General features: G+C 50.1%; 4 protein-coding genes across 4 annotated transcripts; all 4 read right to left on the reverse strand.

Annotated features, from left to right (window-relative positions):
* Positions 1 to 283: 283 nt before the first annotated feature.
* On the reverse strand, positions 284 to 1,314 carry LOC125548877 (NDR1/HIN1-like protein 10). Its single transcript, XM_048712402.1, has one exon. The coding sequence runs from the start codon at positions 1,220 to 1,222 to the stop codon at positions 503 to 505; it is 720 nt and encodes a 239-aa protein (XP_048568359.1). The 5' UTR covers positions 1,223 to 1,314; the 3' UTR covers positions 284 to 502.
* Positions 1,315 to 4,543: 3,229 nt separating this feature from the next.
* On the reverse strand, positions 4,544 to 5,880 carry LOC125545428 (acidic endochitinase-like). The gene has a single exon (XM_048709356.1). The coding sequence runs from the start codon at positions 5,860 to 5,862 to the stop codon at positions 4,795 to 4,797; it is 1,068 nt and encodes a 355-aa protein (XP_048565313.1). The 5' UTR covers positions 5,863 to 5,880; the 3' UTR covers positions 4,544 to 4,794.
* A 4,241-nt stretch (positions 5,881 to 10,121) lies between these two features.
* Positions 10,122 to 16,335, reverse strand: LOC125545427 (serine/threonine-protein kinase Nek5-like). Its single transcript, XM_048709354.1, has 15 exons — positions 16,002 to 16,335; positions 15,457 to 15,674; positions 15,297 to 15,363; positions 15,148 to 15,213; positions 15,018 to 15,064; positions 14,886 to 14,931; positions 14,718 to 14,798; positions 14,595 to 14,637; positions 14,444 to 14,493; positions 14,260 to 14,341; positions 14,088 to 14,137; positions 13,002 to 13,075; positions 12,634 to 12,685; positions 11,887 to 12,543; positions 10,122 to 11,803 (listed from the first exon to the last, which is right to left on the reverse strand). The coding sequence occupies exons 2-15, from the start codon at positions 15,570 to 15,572 to the stop codon at positions 10,376 to 10,378; spliced, it is 2,859 nt and encodes a 952-aa protein (XP_048565311.1). The 5' UTR covers positions 15,573 to 15,674; positions 16,002 to 16,335; the 3' UTR covers positions 10,122 to 10,375.
* A 1,103-nt stretch (positions 16,336 to 17,438) lies between these two features.
* LOC125547041 (AP2/ERF and B3 domain-containing protein Os05g0549800-like) lies at positions 17,439 to 18,014 on the reverse strand. Its single transcript, XM_048711081.1, has one exon. It carries the CDS (start codon positions 18,012 to 18,014, stop codon positions 17,439 to 17,441), a length of 576 nt encoding a protein of 191 aa, XP_048567038.1.
* Positions 18,015 to 19,694: the final 1,680 nt, after the last annotated feature.

Raw genomic sequence — 19,694 nt, forward strand, 5'->3', positions numbered from 1 at the left:
GCAAGGCTTCTTGCTGCATATGTTATGTTCTGAGTGATTTGCTATGGCCAATGGGGATTTACTGCACACACTAGTTAATTTTGGCTGCATGAGCATATTTGAAATGTTGTTTGTGTGTTTGTGCGTGTTTTTGGACAAAACGTTTAGTGAGATGTTGCAGGATTGGTTGTTCTAGAATTTGATTTTAAGTGGGCTGGCCGATTGCTCCCCCTCTTCTTTTATGTTGCCACGAGACCTTGTCAAAATATGAACCAAAAGCACGAATTCGCAATATAATACGGTGTAACAAACTAATTCAAGGTGTCGAATTATTCATAGATATATGCACATCAAACGAAGAACGAAAGAATCTAGACGCGTTTACAGGAATAATTTAAGCACGGCCACCCTCCCTAATGTACGGTTTCAAAATGACAAACACATGCTACCAGCGTCAAACAAAATATAATCTTTGGCACGGCAGCCGGCGGAAGCAAATCCCGTTGTGACGAACCGGGGCGGATCAGAAGTCCACGGCGCACCTCGTCCCCAGCATCGTCGGCACCGGCGCCGCGCTCGCGTTGGGCACCGGCAGGCGGAGCGTGCAGGTGATCTTGCTCTTGCGGCGCGCGTTGAAGACCCTGACCTTGAACCCGAGGTCGGCGTAGAGCCTCACCTTGACGTAGTAGAAGCCGTCGCCCCTCTCCCTCCGGTACGAGCGCAGCGCGCCGCGGTCGTCGACGGCCGACGAGCCGGCGAACGCGGCCGTGACGGTGCGCTCGCCCTTCCGCTCCAGGTAGAAGGGCTGGACGGGGTGGTACCCGAAGCGCTCGCCGTCGTAGGACGCCTGCGCCTCGGCGTACTCGTAGTGGATGCGGAAGCGGTTGGGGTTGCGGACGCGGACGTCCACGGTGAGGTTGTACTGGAGGACCCCCTCGCCGGCGCGGACTCCTTCGGCAAGGTCGAAGCGGGAGAGCGTGGCGGAGACGGCGGTGGCCCTGACGGCGCCCGGGCGCAGGATGAGCCAGAGCACGAGGACGGCGGCGCCCAGCGCGATGACGACCAGGGCGATGACCTTGAAGACGAAGCACAGGAGGCAGCCGGGGCCGCTCCGGCGCGGGGCGGGCGGAGGGGGAGGCTGGGGCGCGTAGTACGGCTGCTGCGGGGCCGGGTACGCGTAGTAGGGCGCCGCGTTCGCGGGCGGCGGCGGGGGCGGCGGCTGCTGCTTCTCGTAGGAGGCCATCTGCGCGTCCTGGACTACGATCTGGTCGTGAACTTGAAGGCGACGGATGTGTTGGTGAAATGGGTGGGTGACTGATGGCCCAACGATCGTGTTCGTGATGGTATTTATACGGCGTTCTTGACGCGTCCCGGCCGTTCTGGACGCGTTTGCTTTGTGCAGACTCGCCTCATTTTTTGGTGTTGAAATTTCGCGGGTTGCGACTTACGAACAACGGGATGGAGAGAGTCGATTTGATAGGGGAGGAAGGCCGTAGGGTACTTGCTGAGATCACCCGAAACTTCGCTGATCTTTACGGTTTGTGAGGATGATTTTGATTGGTCGCTCATTAGCTCCACTATGAATGTTTTCCATTGATAAAACCGATCTTTCTTCTCTCTTAAGAAAATGACTCAGTTATTTTAGTACTGGAGTACTATATTTGGTTGAGCGTCACGCGTACCAGAAGTTGACCGCAGATGTTTGCACTGGTAGTAGCGTACACATCGTTGCTGTGACGTCCTTTCGCACCTGCAGGATCATGCCAAATCTTGTGTGAAAAAAAAAGGCCACAATAACTTACGCGGTGACAAATGGTGGCTTTTGTAAAGAGAATATTTTATTCCTCAAAAAAACATGTAAAGTTTTTAGGTTGGTCTTCTTCTAAATAAAGCTCTACTTAATATCTATATCTATATCTACATGGATACGAAAAGATTCAAAATGGTAGATCCAACTAACATCAGTCATCGATTCAGGTCAATCCAAACAACCTATATTGCTTCAAATGGTGTGCGCTCAACCTGTTTATCATGCAATTAATTACATAACAAATATTGAGGTCACCGCTAATCACATAATTAATGTGTAAATAATATCTTATCTAATATATGTGTGCAATTAATACCTGCCTAATATCAACATGCATTGCATGTACGCATTTACTAGTAAGTACTCTAGAAGTTTCCATTACGAATTGTTTTCTTCCTTCTCTCTCGTGCCCAAGGCAACATTAGCGGCGGTGACTGGTCTACATGCCTCATCTATGAGGCAGCATGCCCCCTCTCCCTCCCTCTGCCGCTCCGACAATGAGAGGGGGCATGGTCCCAAGGGCTTCAGTCCAATGGTGGTAGACTTGCAAATAAATTTAGATTTTGTCTCCGATCGACGGGGGTGAGATGTTTTCGTAACCGTCAGCGTGGAATAAGGTCTCTCTGACTCGCCCTTTGTTTCGGCAGTGACTTGTGGAGGATGGTGCATCCCGAGATATAGTTCTCCCGATTTGACTTTTTCTTCCACGGCTTTGTCTTGATGGCTGCCCTGCGGAGGGAACAACTTGGTTGTATGTCTTGGTCCCCCAACTCCAGTTTTGACCGATGAAGATTGGACAACCTCATTTGGGGAGCGTAGGAGATTTGGTTCCCTGACTCTGTCTGGCCGGACTTACCGATGCTCTGTAGGTCTCCGGGCCGGGGGGGGGAGGGGGGACAAGTTGGTATGTAGATCACAGTCGTTGATGTTGTTCGGTAGATGTTTGCACTGGTAGACCGTAGATGTTTGCACTATAGGTCATCTTGGAGGTTGAAGTTCACCGAAGTAGACCGATGTCTTCTACTATATTTGGTTGACCGTAGATGTTTGCACTGGTAGTAGTGCACACATCGTTGCTGCAACGTCCTTTACCACCTGCAGGATCATGCCAGATCTTAGTCAGAAAGCCCACAATAACTTACGCGGTGAAAACAGGTGGCTTCTGGTCAAGTCATTTCTCACTTAGTATCGAATTAAAGAGGAAAGGGGACATTTTCTAGAGGGTAAATATTCAGGAAGCGGCTCCTCTACCGTGCAATATGTATCGTTGGGCCACTGACATGTGGGCTCACATGTCAGTCGCAGAACGGCAATGCCATATGTCAGAGGATCCTCATCCAAAGATTCATATCTATGGGTCGTTTTTTAAAGGTCGACTTAATTAGCATAAGTATAAGATGTCTTAATTGTGAATTGATTTCTTCCTCCTCTCCCATGCCCAAGGCGGCAAGAGCAGCAGTGGCTGATCTACACGCCTCATCGGTGAGACATCAGACCACCTATCACTTTGTCTGTCGCTCATTGGCGGGGACCCCGGGGGCTTCAGTCCCGTGGTGGTAGTGTTAAAAATAAATTTATATTTTATCTTTGGTCGGCGGTGTTGAGACAATGATGTTGGTGTCGGCGTGGAATAAATTCTCTTAGTCTCGCCCTTGTTTCGGTGGTGCTTCTTCCATTCCAGTTTCGACCGACGCGGATTGGCCAGCCTAGTCAAGGAGCGTGGGAGACTTCTTTCTCCAACTCTGTCTGGCTGGACCACGTGGGTTCTATAGCTCCAATTCATCGCTTGTTTTCTCCGAACGATGATAATACTATGTAGATCATGGTCGTTGACGTTTTCTGGTGTACAACGATGAATTCATGGCCATTGCTTCTACAAAACTCATGGTTTCAGCAAATTTGCTCCGCTGAGATGGAGGTCCAGAGGTGACGACATGTTTGTTTCACCACGCGTTGCAGGTGGATGAAGACGTCGGCACCCAAAGTATTTAGATATATTTTTCAATTCCCGTAAGTGTGTATTTAAGGTGTGTGCTACTTAATATATGGCATTTAACCTTCTATGAAATAAAAAATAAATATAAGATTTTCCTAAAGTTGAGCCTTTTAAAACGGTTCGTGTGAAGGAATTATACCATGCATCTATCAATTATCTACTCTAGCTAACGACGTTCGCGCCCAAAGAAGACTAGACAATAGACGTTCGAATGGAGGGTACACCCCGTCTATCCATAATGCAGCAAGTTTCTTCTACTTATGGAACATCAACATAATATGTTTTCTCAGTATTTCATAAACATGCAGAAATGTTGGAACATGCCAAGCATACCTCTGAAACCATTTTTCTATATGCAATAAATCCTGGTTGATCGCAGCAAACCAATAAGAAAAGCCATTGCATTATAAGCAACATAGGACCCACATCAATCACAGGTCGACAACACTAAAAACTATATTGTGTGGACACAACATTGCAATGAACCAGAATAATTGCAACATGACGCCCATGTGTATTGTAGCGGAACATACACGAGGATGAAGGTTGTGAAAACAACCTATGCAACATAAAGAAATCGAAGTGTTTCAGAAGAAACAAAAACATCGAAATATCTAAACAAAACTACAACCAGAAATTTGAAGGGTGATCTTGTTGCCTCGAGCTCGCCGGCAACGACACGACTCGCCGTTGCTCCCCCATCACCACAATGTAGCCGGACCGGATCTATCCGCCCACGAGCCCCATCTTCCGCAAGCTTGATAACATATATAGTGTTTTATGTCGATTTTCATAAACCTGATCAAATTTTACAAAGTTTCACTTAGAACAAAACGACCATGCACTGTGATAGAGGAAAGTGGTTCCTAGTGGTGAAGACGACCATACAGTACATTTCTGTCCGGTTATTTGTCTTTGCTCAGTATCAGGCTTGACACGTGATAGAGGACATGTTAATGGCACGTGCTCTTGATCCCTGACCCGAGCTTAGCAGTTAATTAATACCAGCTCACAGGCTGGGCTTGACCTTGTCGCTGTACCCGGTCTTCCCGTCGTAGAACCTCGACCACAGCATGATCCCACCGTACTTCTTCGACTTCTTCACCACCGGCAGCACCTTGGACACCAGGTCTGCCGCCTCCACGAACCCGCTGCCGGCGGCCTCGGGCGCCGCCGGGAGCCCCAGGAACACCTGCCTCGCCGGTATGGCCGTCCACTGCTCCCACGCGCGCGCCAGGTTGCCCACCCCGCCGTCCGTGGTGTACTGGCACGGCGGGTTGTTGTAGAACTGCACCCACACGTAGTCGAACAGGCCCGTGCCGAGCGCGCCGCCGAGCCCGCCGAGCGACGCGTCCGGGAACGGGCACTGCGGCGCCGCCGCCAGGTACACTTTCCTGTGCTCGCGCCCCTTCCCCGAATACTTCTTGAGCTCCCGCGCCAGCTCGTCCCAGTGCGCGCTCCCGCCGCTCTCGATGTCGAAGTCGACGCCGTCGAGCACCGCGTCGCCGAGGGGCCTCGTCGCGGACGTGCCGCCGAGGTAGTTCTCCCAGAGGTGCCTCGCGACCAGCCTGGCGTCCGCGCGGGACGAGAGGCCGTAGCTGCCGACGCCGCCGCCGATGGAGAGCATGACCTTGACGCCGAGGCGCTGGCAGGACCTGACGTCGGCGCCCACGCCGGTGCAGCCGTTGGACGCCGGGTCGCAGTGCCCCGCCAGGTTCAGCAGCGGCGTCTGGCCCTTGCCGAAGGTGTACAGGAAGGCCACGTTGACGAACCTGTAGTTCCCGCTCGCGCACGTCTGCGCCAGCGTGCCTTCGTTGCCGTTCTGGCCCCAGTAGATCGCGACGCCGCCTGCGCGCGCAGCTCCGGCGGCCAGTCCGGCCAATGACGCCACGGAGATCAGCAGCACCGCCGGCAACAGCTCGCTCGCCATCATGATTTCTCGGCGGTGCCGATGAAGCGATGATAGCCGAACGTGAGAGCTGTGCGGTCGAAGGTTCATGGTCTCTGTAACTCTATATGTAGGTGAATCCATGGAGGTCTGCAGAGTCTGTGACTGTTCTGCCGCGCCGCCGGGCATGAGTGAGTGGCGAGTATTCTGAGCTTATCATCGTGTGAGAGCAGCTTCCACTTCGCTCGACGCCCACTTCCCCGAATACCTTCTGAACTTTGCTTTGATTTGCAGAAAGATTCAGTGCGAGAGATAGGGGTGCACTTCAGTTAAGGCCACAATGCGCTCCCACTAGCTGCTAGCACATTTCCACGAGCCGTGCGAGGTTGACCGAATTGTTCGTTCAAAAGTGTAGGCGGCGGCTCGTTGCAACCGATCCATAATTCCCCTTTTGAACGGATGCAAAGTACTCCCTCTGTCCGTTTTTCCGACAAATAATTCCGGACGAAGAGAGTACCCAGCTCGAGCTACCTCAGCCATGATCGAGGTTAGCCCAAGACCCTCCACACTTCCTTCACCCTTTGGCAGCTGAAAATAATGTGCACTACGTCTTTATGGTCTTGATGATATACTAGGCATCCACTCTGCACCTATCTTCGCGGCCCTTTGTTGATGACGGATCGTTAAGGTAGGGAGAGACCTGATCCCAAAGCACCATCCCCGCTGCCGCCGATGTCAAGGTAGGAAACGACCTTACTCTAACGGATCGCCGTCATCATCGTCGATGCCACCAGGGAACAAAGACCTAAAGATAACAAGGACCTAAACAACGAAAGGGATGGTTCCCCACTCTTCTGACCGTCGATGAGGCAACTGGTCAAGGGATAGGAATGGGACCGAGGCGGCAACATGGAGACCTTAGCCACTACTAGGTTGAGAAAGGGGGCGGTTGAGGGGTCCATACATTTCTTTTTTAATTGTTTTTGGTATATTAATATAATTCCATTAGGAGTGCCAATGATCTAAATATTGCAGTCCCAGGACCCACATCCACTGCGGAGCTTAGTTGAAGCAAAACTGTGCTGTGGCTGCCCAGTTTTGCTTCAAAACAATGGGCCAAAGAAGAAAAATGGGTTGTGAGAGAAACAGACATGCACTCTCATTAAGTTTGGCCCGCCCAATTGTTGATTGTAGCTCCGCCACTGCCCACATCATCCCTCGCTCATCGAAAACCCGCATGCAAGGCCCATGAAAGGCACATGACTATCAAGTTTGCGCTCATACGACCAAAACAACTCAGGGTGTTGGATCGGCTCAGTCTCTTGGGGCGTGTTTGGTTGCAGTAGTGAACAGTAGTTGCATTGCATACACATCTCAACTCAGCCTGACTCTGAAAAAACAGCCTCATATGCGACATCTGCAAGTTGTTTGGTTGCCTGCATATGGACTTCCTGCATTAGGGGATCAACTTTGGCACGTTATTTGGTTGCCCGCATTGTCTCGGCGCATACAACTACACGTTATTTGGTTGCCCACATGGGGTATGATTAAGAGCTAGCACTTGCACTTAGTACATAGGGTTAAGAGCTAGCAGAGGAAGGGGGAGAAGAAATGCAGTGTGCGCCGGACCATGGCGACTGCCGTGGAGAGTGACTGTGGCGCCGTGTCCGACGTGACGAGAACGAAGTCATGGGCGAGCGACCCCGCCGGTGAACTAGTTGGAGTGCTCGCGCAAAGACAGTGGACAGAGGAGGAGAAATGCAGTGCTCATGCAATGGCATCGTCAGTGTAGTAGGACGAGAGAGAGGAGCTGAGATGATCGATGCTGGAAATGACTCTAGTGTAGTAGGACGGGAAAGAGGAGGCCGGGAGGAGGCCAAGATGATCGACCCCGTTGGTGGCAGAGAACAAAGAAGAAGAACCCCGTCAGTGTGTGCGCCATGGTGGCTTAACTACAATAGGATTATGGAGAGAAGGCCGAGATGAACGACGGCAACGATGATGCTACCACAGCAAGAAGTGAGAGAGGAGATCGAAAGAAACCACGCCGACTAGAGTAATAATTAAGCAGTGTCTTAAATCACAGCACACATATCCATATGTACAACCATGAGAAATATGTAGATCTTCTCGTCTACGATCGTCGAAACAGGAAACTTGCAACATGAATGTTGTGCATTACTGCGAGATTAGGCTGCAGGTCAAAGGAAATTTTTAGAGGTTGAAGAAGACACCACGTAAACACCTCGCATCCCTCCCATCTCCACTCGTGCAAGGGCCTGCTCGCTTGCGCTCGCCTCGGCCTGGCTCGCAAGAAACTGCTGATCTGACCGTTTCCAGCGAGCCAGGCCCAGAGGTGCTTTAAGAAGCGTGCGATGCAGACCCAACAGTGAAACCAGACAACCAAATAGGTCTCTTCCTTCGCGCGCGGGCCTGGTTGGGCTCGATGCGGGCAACCAAACACGCCCTTGAAGGTGCTCATAGGGATAGCGTGTGTGTGCAAGCATTCATAGGGGTGAGTGTATGTGCATATGTATGAGCGTCTATATTTATACTGTATTAAAAAAAACTGAGTGTTGGATTATTTGCCCTATTTTATTTTGAGAAAATACGCATACTCATTCGATTGATCCCATTGTGTTGTTCGCCGCCTAGTGTGTGTGACATGTGCCCCGTGGCCCACGCATGCCGTTCCTCATCTTCTCAACGGTGGGGTGTCAATGGCTTCGCGATGTCATATGTGTTGCGAAGGGGCTTTGCAACATCGTCCGTGTTGCAAAGGGGCTTCGGAACAAGTGGCGGCTGAATGTTGCAAAGGGGTTTGTTGTGGATGCAACATAGGCCACGCCGCGGAGGTACGAAACGCTTCGGGTGAGCACAACAATGGCTCTTGTTGCGAACGCCCGAGCACAATATGAGTCAAATTGCAAGCGGCTGCAACAGAGATTGGACGACTGTCTCGCACGCCATCCAACTGTTGCTGAGGCGGCCGATCCGATCCGATAATCACCTGGCCGACGGCTAGCGTCGCATTTTTTGATGATTTGCTCTGTGTTATCTCAATGGAGGGTGCCCCGCCCCACATGGAAGTTTCACAGGAGGGGGAGAAGGTGAGAGATAATCAAAGCGAGGACTAAAACGAAGCAAATGATTCAAAAATTCCACTCAGCGCGCCAGTGAGAAACCAGCATGAACGAGATTCCCGGCCGAACCGATCACAGATTCACGGTACACTCGACCCGTCTCGACGGCACCATGAGCTGCAGCACCAGCGGGCACTTGACCGACAGCGTGCTCGCCGAGGTCGTCACCACCCCGCCGTACCTGTACCGCACTTTCCCGTCGAGCCACAGGTCGACGGGGAAGGCCGCCGCCGTCAGGTCGTCGGCCGAGGTCCCTCCGAGCACGGCCCGCATCCTGTCCGCGCAGTTGGCGGCCTGGAACGACATCGGCAGGGCGACCCGGTCGAAGCTCCGGCCGCGGTAGATGCCCTCCGCGTGCAGCAGGTCGTAGTAGACGCCCACGCGCCTGTTGGGGTTGGTGATGATGAGGCCGGCGGTGAGGTTGAACGACATTACCGGCGAGGCCGCCGTCGAGTTCACGAGGAACCAGGACAGCGTCGCGGCGTCGACGGCCACCTGGACCTCGCTGGGGCGGTAGATGAGCCAGACGAGCAGCGCGACGACGCCGGCGAGGATGCAGGCTCCGACGAAGGCTAGGATGAAGATGCGGAACGGGCTCAGCCGGCGCCGTGGGGGAGGAGGCGGAGGCCGGGGTTGGTCAGGGCGCGGGGAAGCGTCGGCGGCCGCTGGCACGACGCCGACGCCGACACCATGGGCGGGCGCGGCGCCGGCGCTGTAGCCGTAGGCGTGGATTTCCTGCGGCGGCTGCTGCATGGCTAGAGGCAGACGAGGCGACGCGGACACGAGGAACCGATGGATATATATATATATAGCGGACGACGTTGTATACTTGTATTTTCTTGACAGGAGAGGACGACGTTGTGGAAGGGTGATACGATGCTGTGGCGTTGTTTCAAGGCTAGATACAATGCCAGTGCAACACGTATGGCAAGAATCCGACGAGACCTTCAAGGCTCGTAGCTGCAGCACAGCTATTTCAAGTGCACGACGACAGGAGATGCCTAAGAAACTCCGGCAGCACGGACAAGAAGGACAGAGGGTACAACCGTGGAAATGCACGGCGAAGTCTAGCGCAACTACTTGGAAATTGATAAGAGTGAACGAAATGGAGCAACGACAAGTGATAGCATCAGGAATCCGAGTATGAGATGCAGCTACCTGTCCGGTGCTAAATTTTGCTGGCTGGATAATTAGTTTACACTGCTCCTGTGTGGGGTGACAAGAGTTGTCCACAAGGAGAACAGACTGACAGCAAACATGAAAACACATCCGCTCGAATCCGGGCGAGTGTGATAGACAGCTAAATAATAAATTGTGGATCTTCAATATGCATACCTTGGTATGCAGATTTAGCATTATTTTTTACATGTCTTATTTCTGTTTACAAGTCTGGGCTATTTACAGAATGTACCGTATACAGCTGGGAACCATTGAGACGCAAACTTGGGACTGATATACATATAGCACACGAAATGAGGGGGCGTGAGGTGGTCAAACTTTACACATTTGGATATTTCAGAACATAAATAAAAAAAGAAAAAGGTTAATTTTACGGGCACTCACGTTGAGCTGCGACTCGCTTCATCATTCATCATCCCTTGAAAACTTCTGGCCAGCCAGATAGCCGTTTCTCGCGGGGACACCTTCGCCTTCCCGAATGGCCTCAGAACCACCGCAAGCTCCTCCAGCCTGTTGTTTTCCAGCAGATCAGCAGAAAGCTCCAAGAGCCCTTCAAGAGCCTCGGATCGTTGCCTAAAGGACTTGACATTAAGCATTTCCTTTGCTGAGGTTGCCAGTATTTCCTTTGCTGGGGTCTCCAGAGAAGCAGAATTTACTTCTGGGATAGCGGGCAATTTTACAACATCTGAATTGGCCAGCTTCGGGCTGATAGTATTATCTTCTGAAATGTTGGGCTTCACGGCGGCAGAACCAACAAGTCCGGAAGGTATAAGACTTGGTGTGATGCTTCTGACATCCACTTCTTCTTTTATGACATCGCAAAGTTCGCCAACATCTGTGCTTTGGGCTTCCATTTCAGCACTACCTGTTACTGCCTGCTCATCGCTGACGCTGAAACTGCCGGGCCTTATGACATGTATAATGTCCTCAACTGGAGGGCCCAAATGAGGAACTGGTGATTTCTCTGATAACTGGTGGATAGAATTGGATCCTTTGTCTAGTGCAATGGTTTTTGTTGCTGAATCATCAGGAGCAATATATGGTACTGATGAGAGCAGTTCTTGTACTGTGAACTTATCCTCCTCACTCTGTACAGTGATAGTGGGAGTGCTCTGCACGGTCTTACTGCAGGGAATATCATCCTTGCAAATAAATTCTTGCACATTTGTATCAACAGATGGGTCCAAGGCTGAGCTTACACTACTATCATCATTACTAGCCATACTCTTCTGCAAATTGGTGGTGTTGAGCTCTGAGCTTGGTATATCAGTTTGATCATGCTTTTGTATGGCAGTGTCCAGGGTTGGGCATTTGCAAGATGAATCCAAGTGGGTTAATGAATCAGGTTCAGATGGTTCAGACTGCTTGATGCTGTCAGCGTAATCAATCTTGGAACTGGAGCAAACACTACTGACTTCTTTGGTTGCTATATCACTGGGTGGAGCACATTTCACCTGTGAATTGCCCAATTTCATTTGATTACCACCCAGGGGACTTGGAGGAGCCATTAGAACACCTGGAAGCTCAGTGAAAGCATTTTTTGGACTATGGACAGATCGAGAAGGGCTTTTTGCATGCTCTGTGGTAACCTTACTGTGAGCTCGTTTTGTCCCAGTGTGCTGTGGACTCTCTGCTCCCACTGGCCTACGGGGAGGGAAGCTAGGGCGTCTACTAAAACTGGGTAGAACCCTATTCTTGACCTTCCCTTCAGCGGCATCAACATCTTCAATTGTCTGCTTGGTAGGGTCTAGCTGCTGCGGCTCATCCGCTTTGATCTTAACTTTTGGAGAATGTTCAACAATTGGCGACTGCAGGACATGATCAGGAAAAAAAATTAGCAACAAAAAAAAGGTGATTCAGCACAAGAAAATGATTAATCCTCATTCCTCACCAAATACTTCAGGGGAGGAGATGCTTGTATGTGTTTCATAGTATCGCGGTTGACCTTTGCTGGTGCATATGGTGTCACTTCACTAGATTTTACACTGGAGGAAACACTGTTATGCTCTGAATCATCAGACAAGAGCTCTCTGTGACTAGGTGAATGTAGCTTTACACGGCTAGCTCTCAAAGGTGAATTGTTTACCCTGAGCTTATTAGTCTCCTCTCTTAGAGTTGTTAGTATCTTCTTGATGATTTTTGGCTGCTTACTCCCGTATTTGGGACGCTGATCAACATGTATGGATTTAGGTGAGTCTTGTCTCTCCAGTTCAGGACTATCAATGTCCTTATGGCTTTTAAGATCACGTGGTGTTGAACATGTTTTAACTGACGCATCATCAGTAGCTTCAGCACCTTCAGTACCAATGGTGGTGTTGTTGGAACTTGTAGCTAGCCCTGATGTGTTTCTTTCACTTGATTGTATACTGTCCAAATCACTGCCAGTGCCAGAAATGCTGCTACATTGGCTCCCAGACATGCTCCTCCGACTGCTCCGTGAACTGGTAATGGATTTCCCTGGTGATCGCATGGGATGCGGTACAGCAGTAAACGCGCGGTGCTGATCAACATAAGGTTGCAGATATGGATTTTTCAGAATATCAGATGCCTGTTTACAAATAGTAATAAATAATGTCAGAATCGAGTAAATTTGGTAAACAGGTTTTGTAGTGAGATTTCTATGCGCATAGTAACTTACAGTAGGCCGGTGTTCAGGATTCTTCCTCAACATGCTTTTGATAAGCGTTTTCCTGCAACCAACAGCCAAAACGGGAACCTTTTAGCTAACATTGGACTAGGAAGCTCATCAGAATATGACAATAGAACAATGATGTTTTGTAATGGGATAAAAAGTGCTGCATTTTCCAGCAGACATCGCTTGACTTTGAAGGAGTTGAAAGACAACGTATCTAAAGATTAAATGGTAGGTTTAGAAAGGATAGAATAGTCCATAATATGACAACAACAAATATGACAATAGAAGACTGAAACTATTTTAAACAAGAATGTTAAGGAAAACCAGACTTCCATGCATGCCTACTATATATAGCATGAAGGTGCACTTACATAGATGGAGAGTAGCAAGTAGGTATAGGGCCAATGGAGGAGCGATTTATTTTGCTTATCAGTCCAGCCATATCCTGAAAGGAGCAAATTTAAGCACAGGTAAGCTTTTACAATTTCAAAACCAATAATGCCATCACAATGGTAAACTGTGTCCACTAGTATGAACATTTAAGAGAAACCAATCACGCCATCATAATGGTAAACTGTATTCACTAGTATGAACATTTAAGAGAAAAAATGGAACAGATACTGCAGTCCACAGTCCAGCAATTCGACAAAAATAACATGCAGGGAAACTAATAATCAGCATCATTTTTTCCAAAGAAATCTTGACTTTGATTTAGTTTAAGTAAACATGGATTTGCGTAAAAGAAAAATATTCATACTTAAGAGAGAGCACTAGACCTCTTCAAACATATTTTTGAAGGTCAACGAGACAAAAGATCTGCATCATTCACATAAATCCAGAAATGAATTTCCTGGATGGATCGTGGATAAGTATGTTCCAGTATGGTATGAATCTGGAAAAGAAACTCATCCTTCTCTTATAGCACAAAGTTAGACATGTGCATGAAAATTGCGCGCGTGCACACACACACACACACACACACACAAAAGTCGATATTGCGAAGAGTTCTACACAGAATGAAGACATCAGTGCTTCTTAATTGTCGAGTGGTTTTCCTTAGCAAACTTCAATGAATGTAATAGAAGTGGAAGAAGAAATTATTCAATGGAGATGCAAATGCCACAACCTCTCAAATGGAAGGTGACGATGATCACTCTTTCCCTACTAAAAAAGAGGCTGGAAGCCATATGGTCCTTACATTGGGTTCGTGACCATTTGTAATGCCACAAGAAAGTCCACTTGAGGTTTTCTATATCTTCCATTCTGTTTGTTGATAGCAACCTACATACTATTTCGAAGTGTTCTAGTAATCTTATCCTTCTATGGGCAGTCGGCAGGCACTTTCTAAATACAAGCTATGTAGCATTGATTACAAGGTATGTAAAATCCATGGAAATATAATTACTGTTAGGTAGGAGATCATAGTGATATAAGAACATGAGCTGATAAGAACTCACAAAAGCCTTGAAAGCAGGTCGATGAGCAGCCACCTCATACATACAACATCCTGTACAGACATATTCCAGTTAAAAACTAGGCTATATGACATTGATTTTTAGAAACAAGGTTTATAAATAAAGCCAAATGGCATAAATTTCCTAAAGTATCTCCATAAAAGTAGGTAGTTACCAAGAGACCATATGTCTGACTTGAATCCATAAGGAATGTCGGTAAGAAGCTCTGGGCACATGTAATTTGGTGTTCCAACAACCTAAGAAGGCATCATGCTAACATATAAGATTCAGGGAATAAAACAGAACATGATTAATCAGTATCTGTATCTGAGATAGAAGGATATCACAGAGAAGCTTACCGAAGATGTTAAATCGTCTGCCTTTAAGGTCTTAGCAAGGCCAAAATCCCCTGCAAGTAAACTAGAGACATTTAAACTCCAGCAATGAAACATTGCGGGGTGCAGACGTAATACAAGATAAGAGTTACTTGAGTCAATGTGAGGCACTAACCAAGACGGATGTCATGATCTTTTGTGAGAAATATGTTTGAGCACTGCAGAAAGGACAAGGACACGCTATATTACGGGTTGCTTGATGAAATAAATGACAGCATCATCATTCTTTGACACTTACCTTGAGGTCCCGGTGCAAAACATAGTTTGAATGCAAGTAGTCAACAGCTAGAGCCAATTGAGCAAACCATCTCAGCAGTTTCTGATGATTGTTCACAACAGTTAGCACACTTCTGGATATTGATTACCTAAAACATGAAACAAAAGGAGTTGAAAAAATCGTAATAACCTCTTCCGGGAAGTATGTCCCATTTGCCTTTTTCATCAGTTCAGCCCTACCAGAAAGAACACAGCAAAACAAAACAGAGTCAACAACCAAAACTAATCTCCCGGACTCCCACTACCTGTAAATTACACTCACATATCGCCACCTTCGCAGTATCCCGTCACGATGCAAACATAGCAACCCTGTCGTCACTCACACAGTAAGCCAGAGGAAAGATGTAACAATACAAAAGGCATATGCAGATGCATGTTCCTAGAGAACAAACCTTCTCAACCCATGCCTCCTTGAATTCAACAGTATAAGGATGTTGAAGGCGAGCAATAAGGGCCATCTGCAATTTTGCTTCCATCTGTCAGTTCAACAATACTAATCAATGAACTAATAAAGCCTAACAATTTCTCGTGCTTCACTAACCTCTTGATGAGCAGATTTGCGGCACCGCTCTGTCTGCCTTGCGAGCCGGATCTTCTTCAGCACATATCTGCAAACCAATCATATATCAACCACCTTCTTTAAGGGGAAACAAACTCTGTATTCTGTAACTAAATAGAAGAAGGCAATCTTCGCATCATACTTTTTCTTCTCGGTCTTGTGGTTGACCAGAATGGCGGCACCAAAGGCGCCGCGGCCAATCTGCTCCATGATCTCGTACTGATCCATCCGCGACTCCATGGTATTGGTGCCCAACATCTTGGACACAACTGCCACAGCAAAATTCAATCCCTAATACCCAAACCTTCCCATATCCTGTACACGACACGGTTCCGATCAGCTCCACGCCCTAGGCGATTTCTGCAAAAGCATACAAACAAGCATAAATCAGCCGAACATCAGCGCACGCCTTGCGCTCGAATTTGATCAAAACCCACCCCCTGTTCCATCCAATAGAATCCTGAACACCTACTTGTTTATTTACTTCAGACAAGAACAGTAAACTGTAGTCACATACAGTACTAATCATCTAGGCACACGAATCCGTGGCCGGAGTTTCGCGGCTGTACTTGGCACAGGAAAAAAGAGTAGAAAGCCATTTTCACGCGGAAAAGCGAGAAGTTGGGCAACTGTACTGCCGCGCGGTTGGCACCAACCGCCACTGGCCGGGACGGACGGGGACCTTACCGCGGCACGCTACGCCGGCATTGGCCGGCGCGGGCGGGGGCTGCTCCGGCCACGCCGCGGCCGCTCCCCGGACGGCTGTGCTCCGGTTCCGGCCGAATCCGCCGGCGGCGGGATAGGGCGGGGCGTGGCGGCGCCCCGTCTCGTCTCGTCGCCGACGCCTCTGCTGCTCTCCCGCGCCGGCCGCGCCCGAGCTCTCGGCGCTCCCGCGGCCTCGGCTGCTATGCCGCCCCCTCCGGTTTGGGATTCTGATTACTGTTGCCTATTGGCTTCGCTCTTGCCTCTCTCTCTCTCTCTCCTTGTTTGTTTGTTGCGGCGTGCTTTCGGTTATTTAAATCGTCAAATGGGGGAAGTGGAGCGCCTGCTTATATGCGACGCCATGGCCGCCACTAGTGATTAGTAGTGAAGAGGGATTAACACTTAATTAGTAGTAGTAGATTATTTATGCTTATTTACGACAGTTTATATTGGTAGAGTGTAGTTGTACGCCTAATTTGCAACGTTTATTTATGTTTGTACTAATGATGACGATATAAGTAGTAGAGTAAGCGAATTAACCACTCTCGTCAGCATTAATTCCAAATATCCGTACCGATTTGACGGCCAAACCGAAAGCGGTTTCCGTCATCCCACACCCAATTCTTCATTTCCACCAGATTTTTAAATCGTCGTCGTCAAATTATGGTCTGGACTGGTACACATCACGTAGTGGTGCAAATTAATTGGGGGACTGATATATATCATGAAGCATGATTAGATTTGGAGGTCACATCACGATGTGTTTCATGCCCGTGCCTGTGCCTGTGCCTGTGCCTGTGCACGTCTCGCTTGCTACGTGCAGCCGAAGCGCCCATACATTTTCTGACGGTTTTCTCTCCTTTCTTTAGTTCCGCGTGCGTGTGAATGATGCATTTTGGCTTCGCGGGAACGCTTTGGCGATCCAAAAGGAAAGGCGCCGATAAAACTTATCCTGTTGCGATCGAGCAAAAAAGAGGAAGAGGGCCTATTAATGGCAAGAGGATGGCGAGGTGATGGTTCAACGTCTGCGTCCTTGGTTGGTTGGTATGGTCGGTCCGCGGCACTGTGCCTTTAGAGCATCTCCAACAGGCGCCGGACGCGCCGCGCGCAAAAAACAGATTTGCCGTGCGCGTATCGCCTGATTTGGCACGGCGCGCAGCGCTGGCTCCAGCAGCCGCGCTAAAATGCAGCGTGCGTGCGCCGCTCCAGCAGCGCGCTAAAATGCAGCGCGCGCGACAACATTTTCGGAAGCATAAAAATAATAAAAAATTGCATAGATAAAAAATAAAGATAAATTGCATAGATAAAAAAACGATCCAAAGGCATTTTACATCGATGCAACTAGATAGATAGTTCGAAAACATAGATAGATAGAACTACGGTGCAACTAGATAGAAACTACTACGGCATACTAGATAGAAACTACTCCAAATCGCTACCACCATCATCATCCTCGTCGGTGTTGTCCGAGGTATCGAGCCAAATGTCGTCCCAACGTTCATCGTCTGACGTGAAGATCGACCTCCCACCTGCTGAAACGATGTCGCACTGCGCATTCGCCAATGCCTTCCGCCGACGCCGGTCCGCCCGCTCCGCGCGGCGCCTTGCCGTTCTCTCCGCCCAGTAGGCACGCTCGTCGGCGACGTCCTCCGGGTGGCGACGGCGCCACTCCGCCATGGCTCGCTCGTCCTCCTCGGCGATGAGGAGGCGGCGGCAGCGCCGAGCGTGGTCGGCTCGGTCCATGTCGGTGATGAGACGCGGCGGAGGGGCGACGCGCTGCGCCTGCTCGCGCGTGAAGACGTCCCGGAAGTTCATCTGCGTCCGGGGCCTATCCAACCGCCACGCCGCCGCGTCGTACACGCGGGCCGCCTCGTACGCGCTCCGGAACAACCCGAGGCCGAGCCGGACGTCGCCGGACCGGATCTCGGCGGAGTACCAGCCGTTGGGGTGCTCGCGGACGCCGCGGTAGCCCGACGAACCCCGGCGGCGCGGCGGCATGGTGACGCGGTGGTGGCGCGGAAAGCGGCGAAGCGACGAGGTTGCGAGGGGAGGGCGCGTGGCTGTGTCTGTGCGCGTGGCGAGCGCGGCATTTTATAGGCGCGCGCGAAGCGGCGCGCCAAATCTACCGCGCCGCGTGCCGCTTTCTCCCGCGCGCGCGCAAACGCTTCCCGCGCGCGGTAACTTCCCGCCACCGCTGGAGCGCGCGGAAACAGCCGGCGCACTAAACCCAAATTTTACCGCGCGGGCGCGTCTTTTGCAGCACATGTTGGAGATGCTCTTATATGATTCCAAACAATCTTTTGTTTCTGGCCATCAAATGAATCTAAAACAAGAATTTTGGGATGAAAGGGGAGTACATTTTTTTAGGACGTATCATCGAATGCATGGTGTGAAAGAATGCTCACTTAAAGCGGGCCTGTCTTAAGGTGTGTTTGGATTATGGCCAAACCAAAATTTTGGTCATGACTCAAAGATTGGTCTTTGTTTAGATGGTTGCCAATTTTTTGGCATGTCAATGAACTCTAGCCAATTCTAGTTTATTTTTCTTGTCAATGTTAGCCAAATCATGGGCAACTAAAACCTCAACCAAAATTTTGTATAGCCAATGCTTTGGTGGGGGCAACCTTGGGCACAAACCAAACACACCCTATCTAAAGTCGGGTGCCTCAAACCGACCTCGAACGTCTGGGCAGCCCGCTCGGTCATTGACCGGTCGAATATCTAATTCAGACGAGCGTCTCGAACGGTCCTCAAACATCCAGACTAACTGGCACCCCTCATATCCAGCCTAAAAACGGGGCGGATATGGGGGCGTCCGTCACGCTGGCCCACCCGACCCCACATATATTTTTCTTCATCCGTTCGTCGGACCAAACCCTAGCCACTTCATTTCACATCCAGATCCGTCGACCCCGAGGGTTTCCGGCATGGCGGGGCAGCGGATATGAGTCCTTCACATCCAGATCTGTCGACCCCAAACTCATCCCACATGACCCCGAGGAGGAGATGATCGTCCGGCTTGCATTCCACCGCTCCCGGGAGGGGGCTCGTGTGAGGCAGCGCTCGGACTCCTTCCGTCGGGAATTCATTGCATCCGTCCAAACGGCGCATGGATCCGTCGCTAGGTGTGCCGTCGCTGCCTCACCGGAGGTGGTGCGGTCCGTCTGGCGTCCATACGCGATGGTGGACATGCAACCCCTCTGTTGGCGCGCCGAGCAGCAGGACGCACCATGGAGGTCGTGCGACGAAAACATGGCACGACGTGCCTGCCATGCGAGGCAGCAGGCGAGGGAGACGTCGGCGAGACGGAGTCGCACTCTTCGGCACCCCGTATGGTGCAGCAATCCAAGCGTCACAACCGCATCATGGATGGATCCATCATCCATCATCGATCTGACGTCCATCGGCATCCAACGAGTTCCGGGCTCCATCAATAAAGAGTAGGGCATGGGAGACGGCGGCGCCTTGAGTCCCGTGAGCCGGCTCGTGTCCCATGCCCTACTCTACCTTGTCGGCGACCGGACCAACACTCTGGGGAGCGCAGGCGGCGGCCGCCCGACATGGGCACGGCGACCATACGAACTCCGCTTAACGATTGCTACGTTGCATGTAATAATATGAATTTGAGGTATACAAATATGGAATTGCATTATTTAAGACGTGATCGGTCTGTGTCCG

This window comes from Triticum urartu, chromosome 3 (genome assembly GCF_003073215.2).
Source record: "Triticum urartu cultivar G1812 chromosome 3, Tu2.1, whole genome shotgun sequence".
Classification (NCBI taxonomy): Eukaryota; Viridiplantae; Streptophyta; class Magnoliopsida; order Poales; family Poaceae; genus Triticum; species Triticum urartu.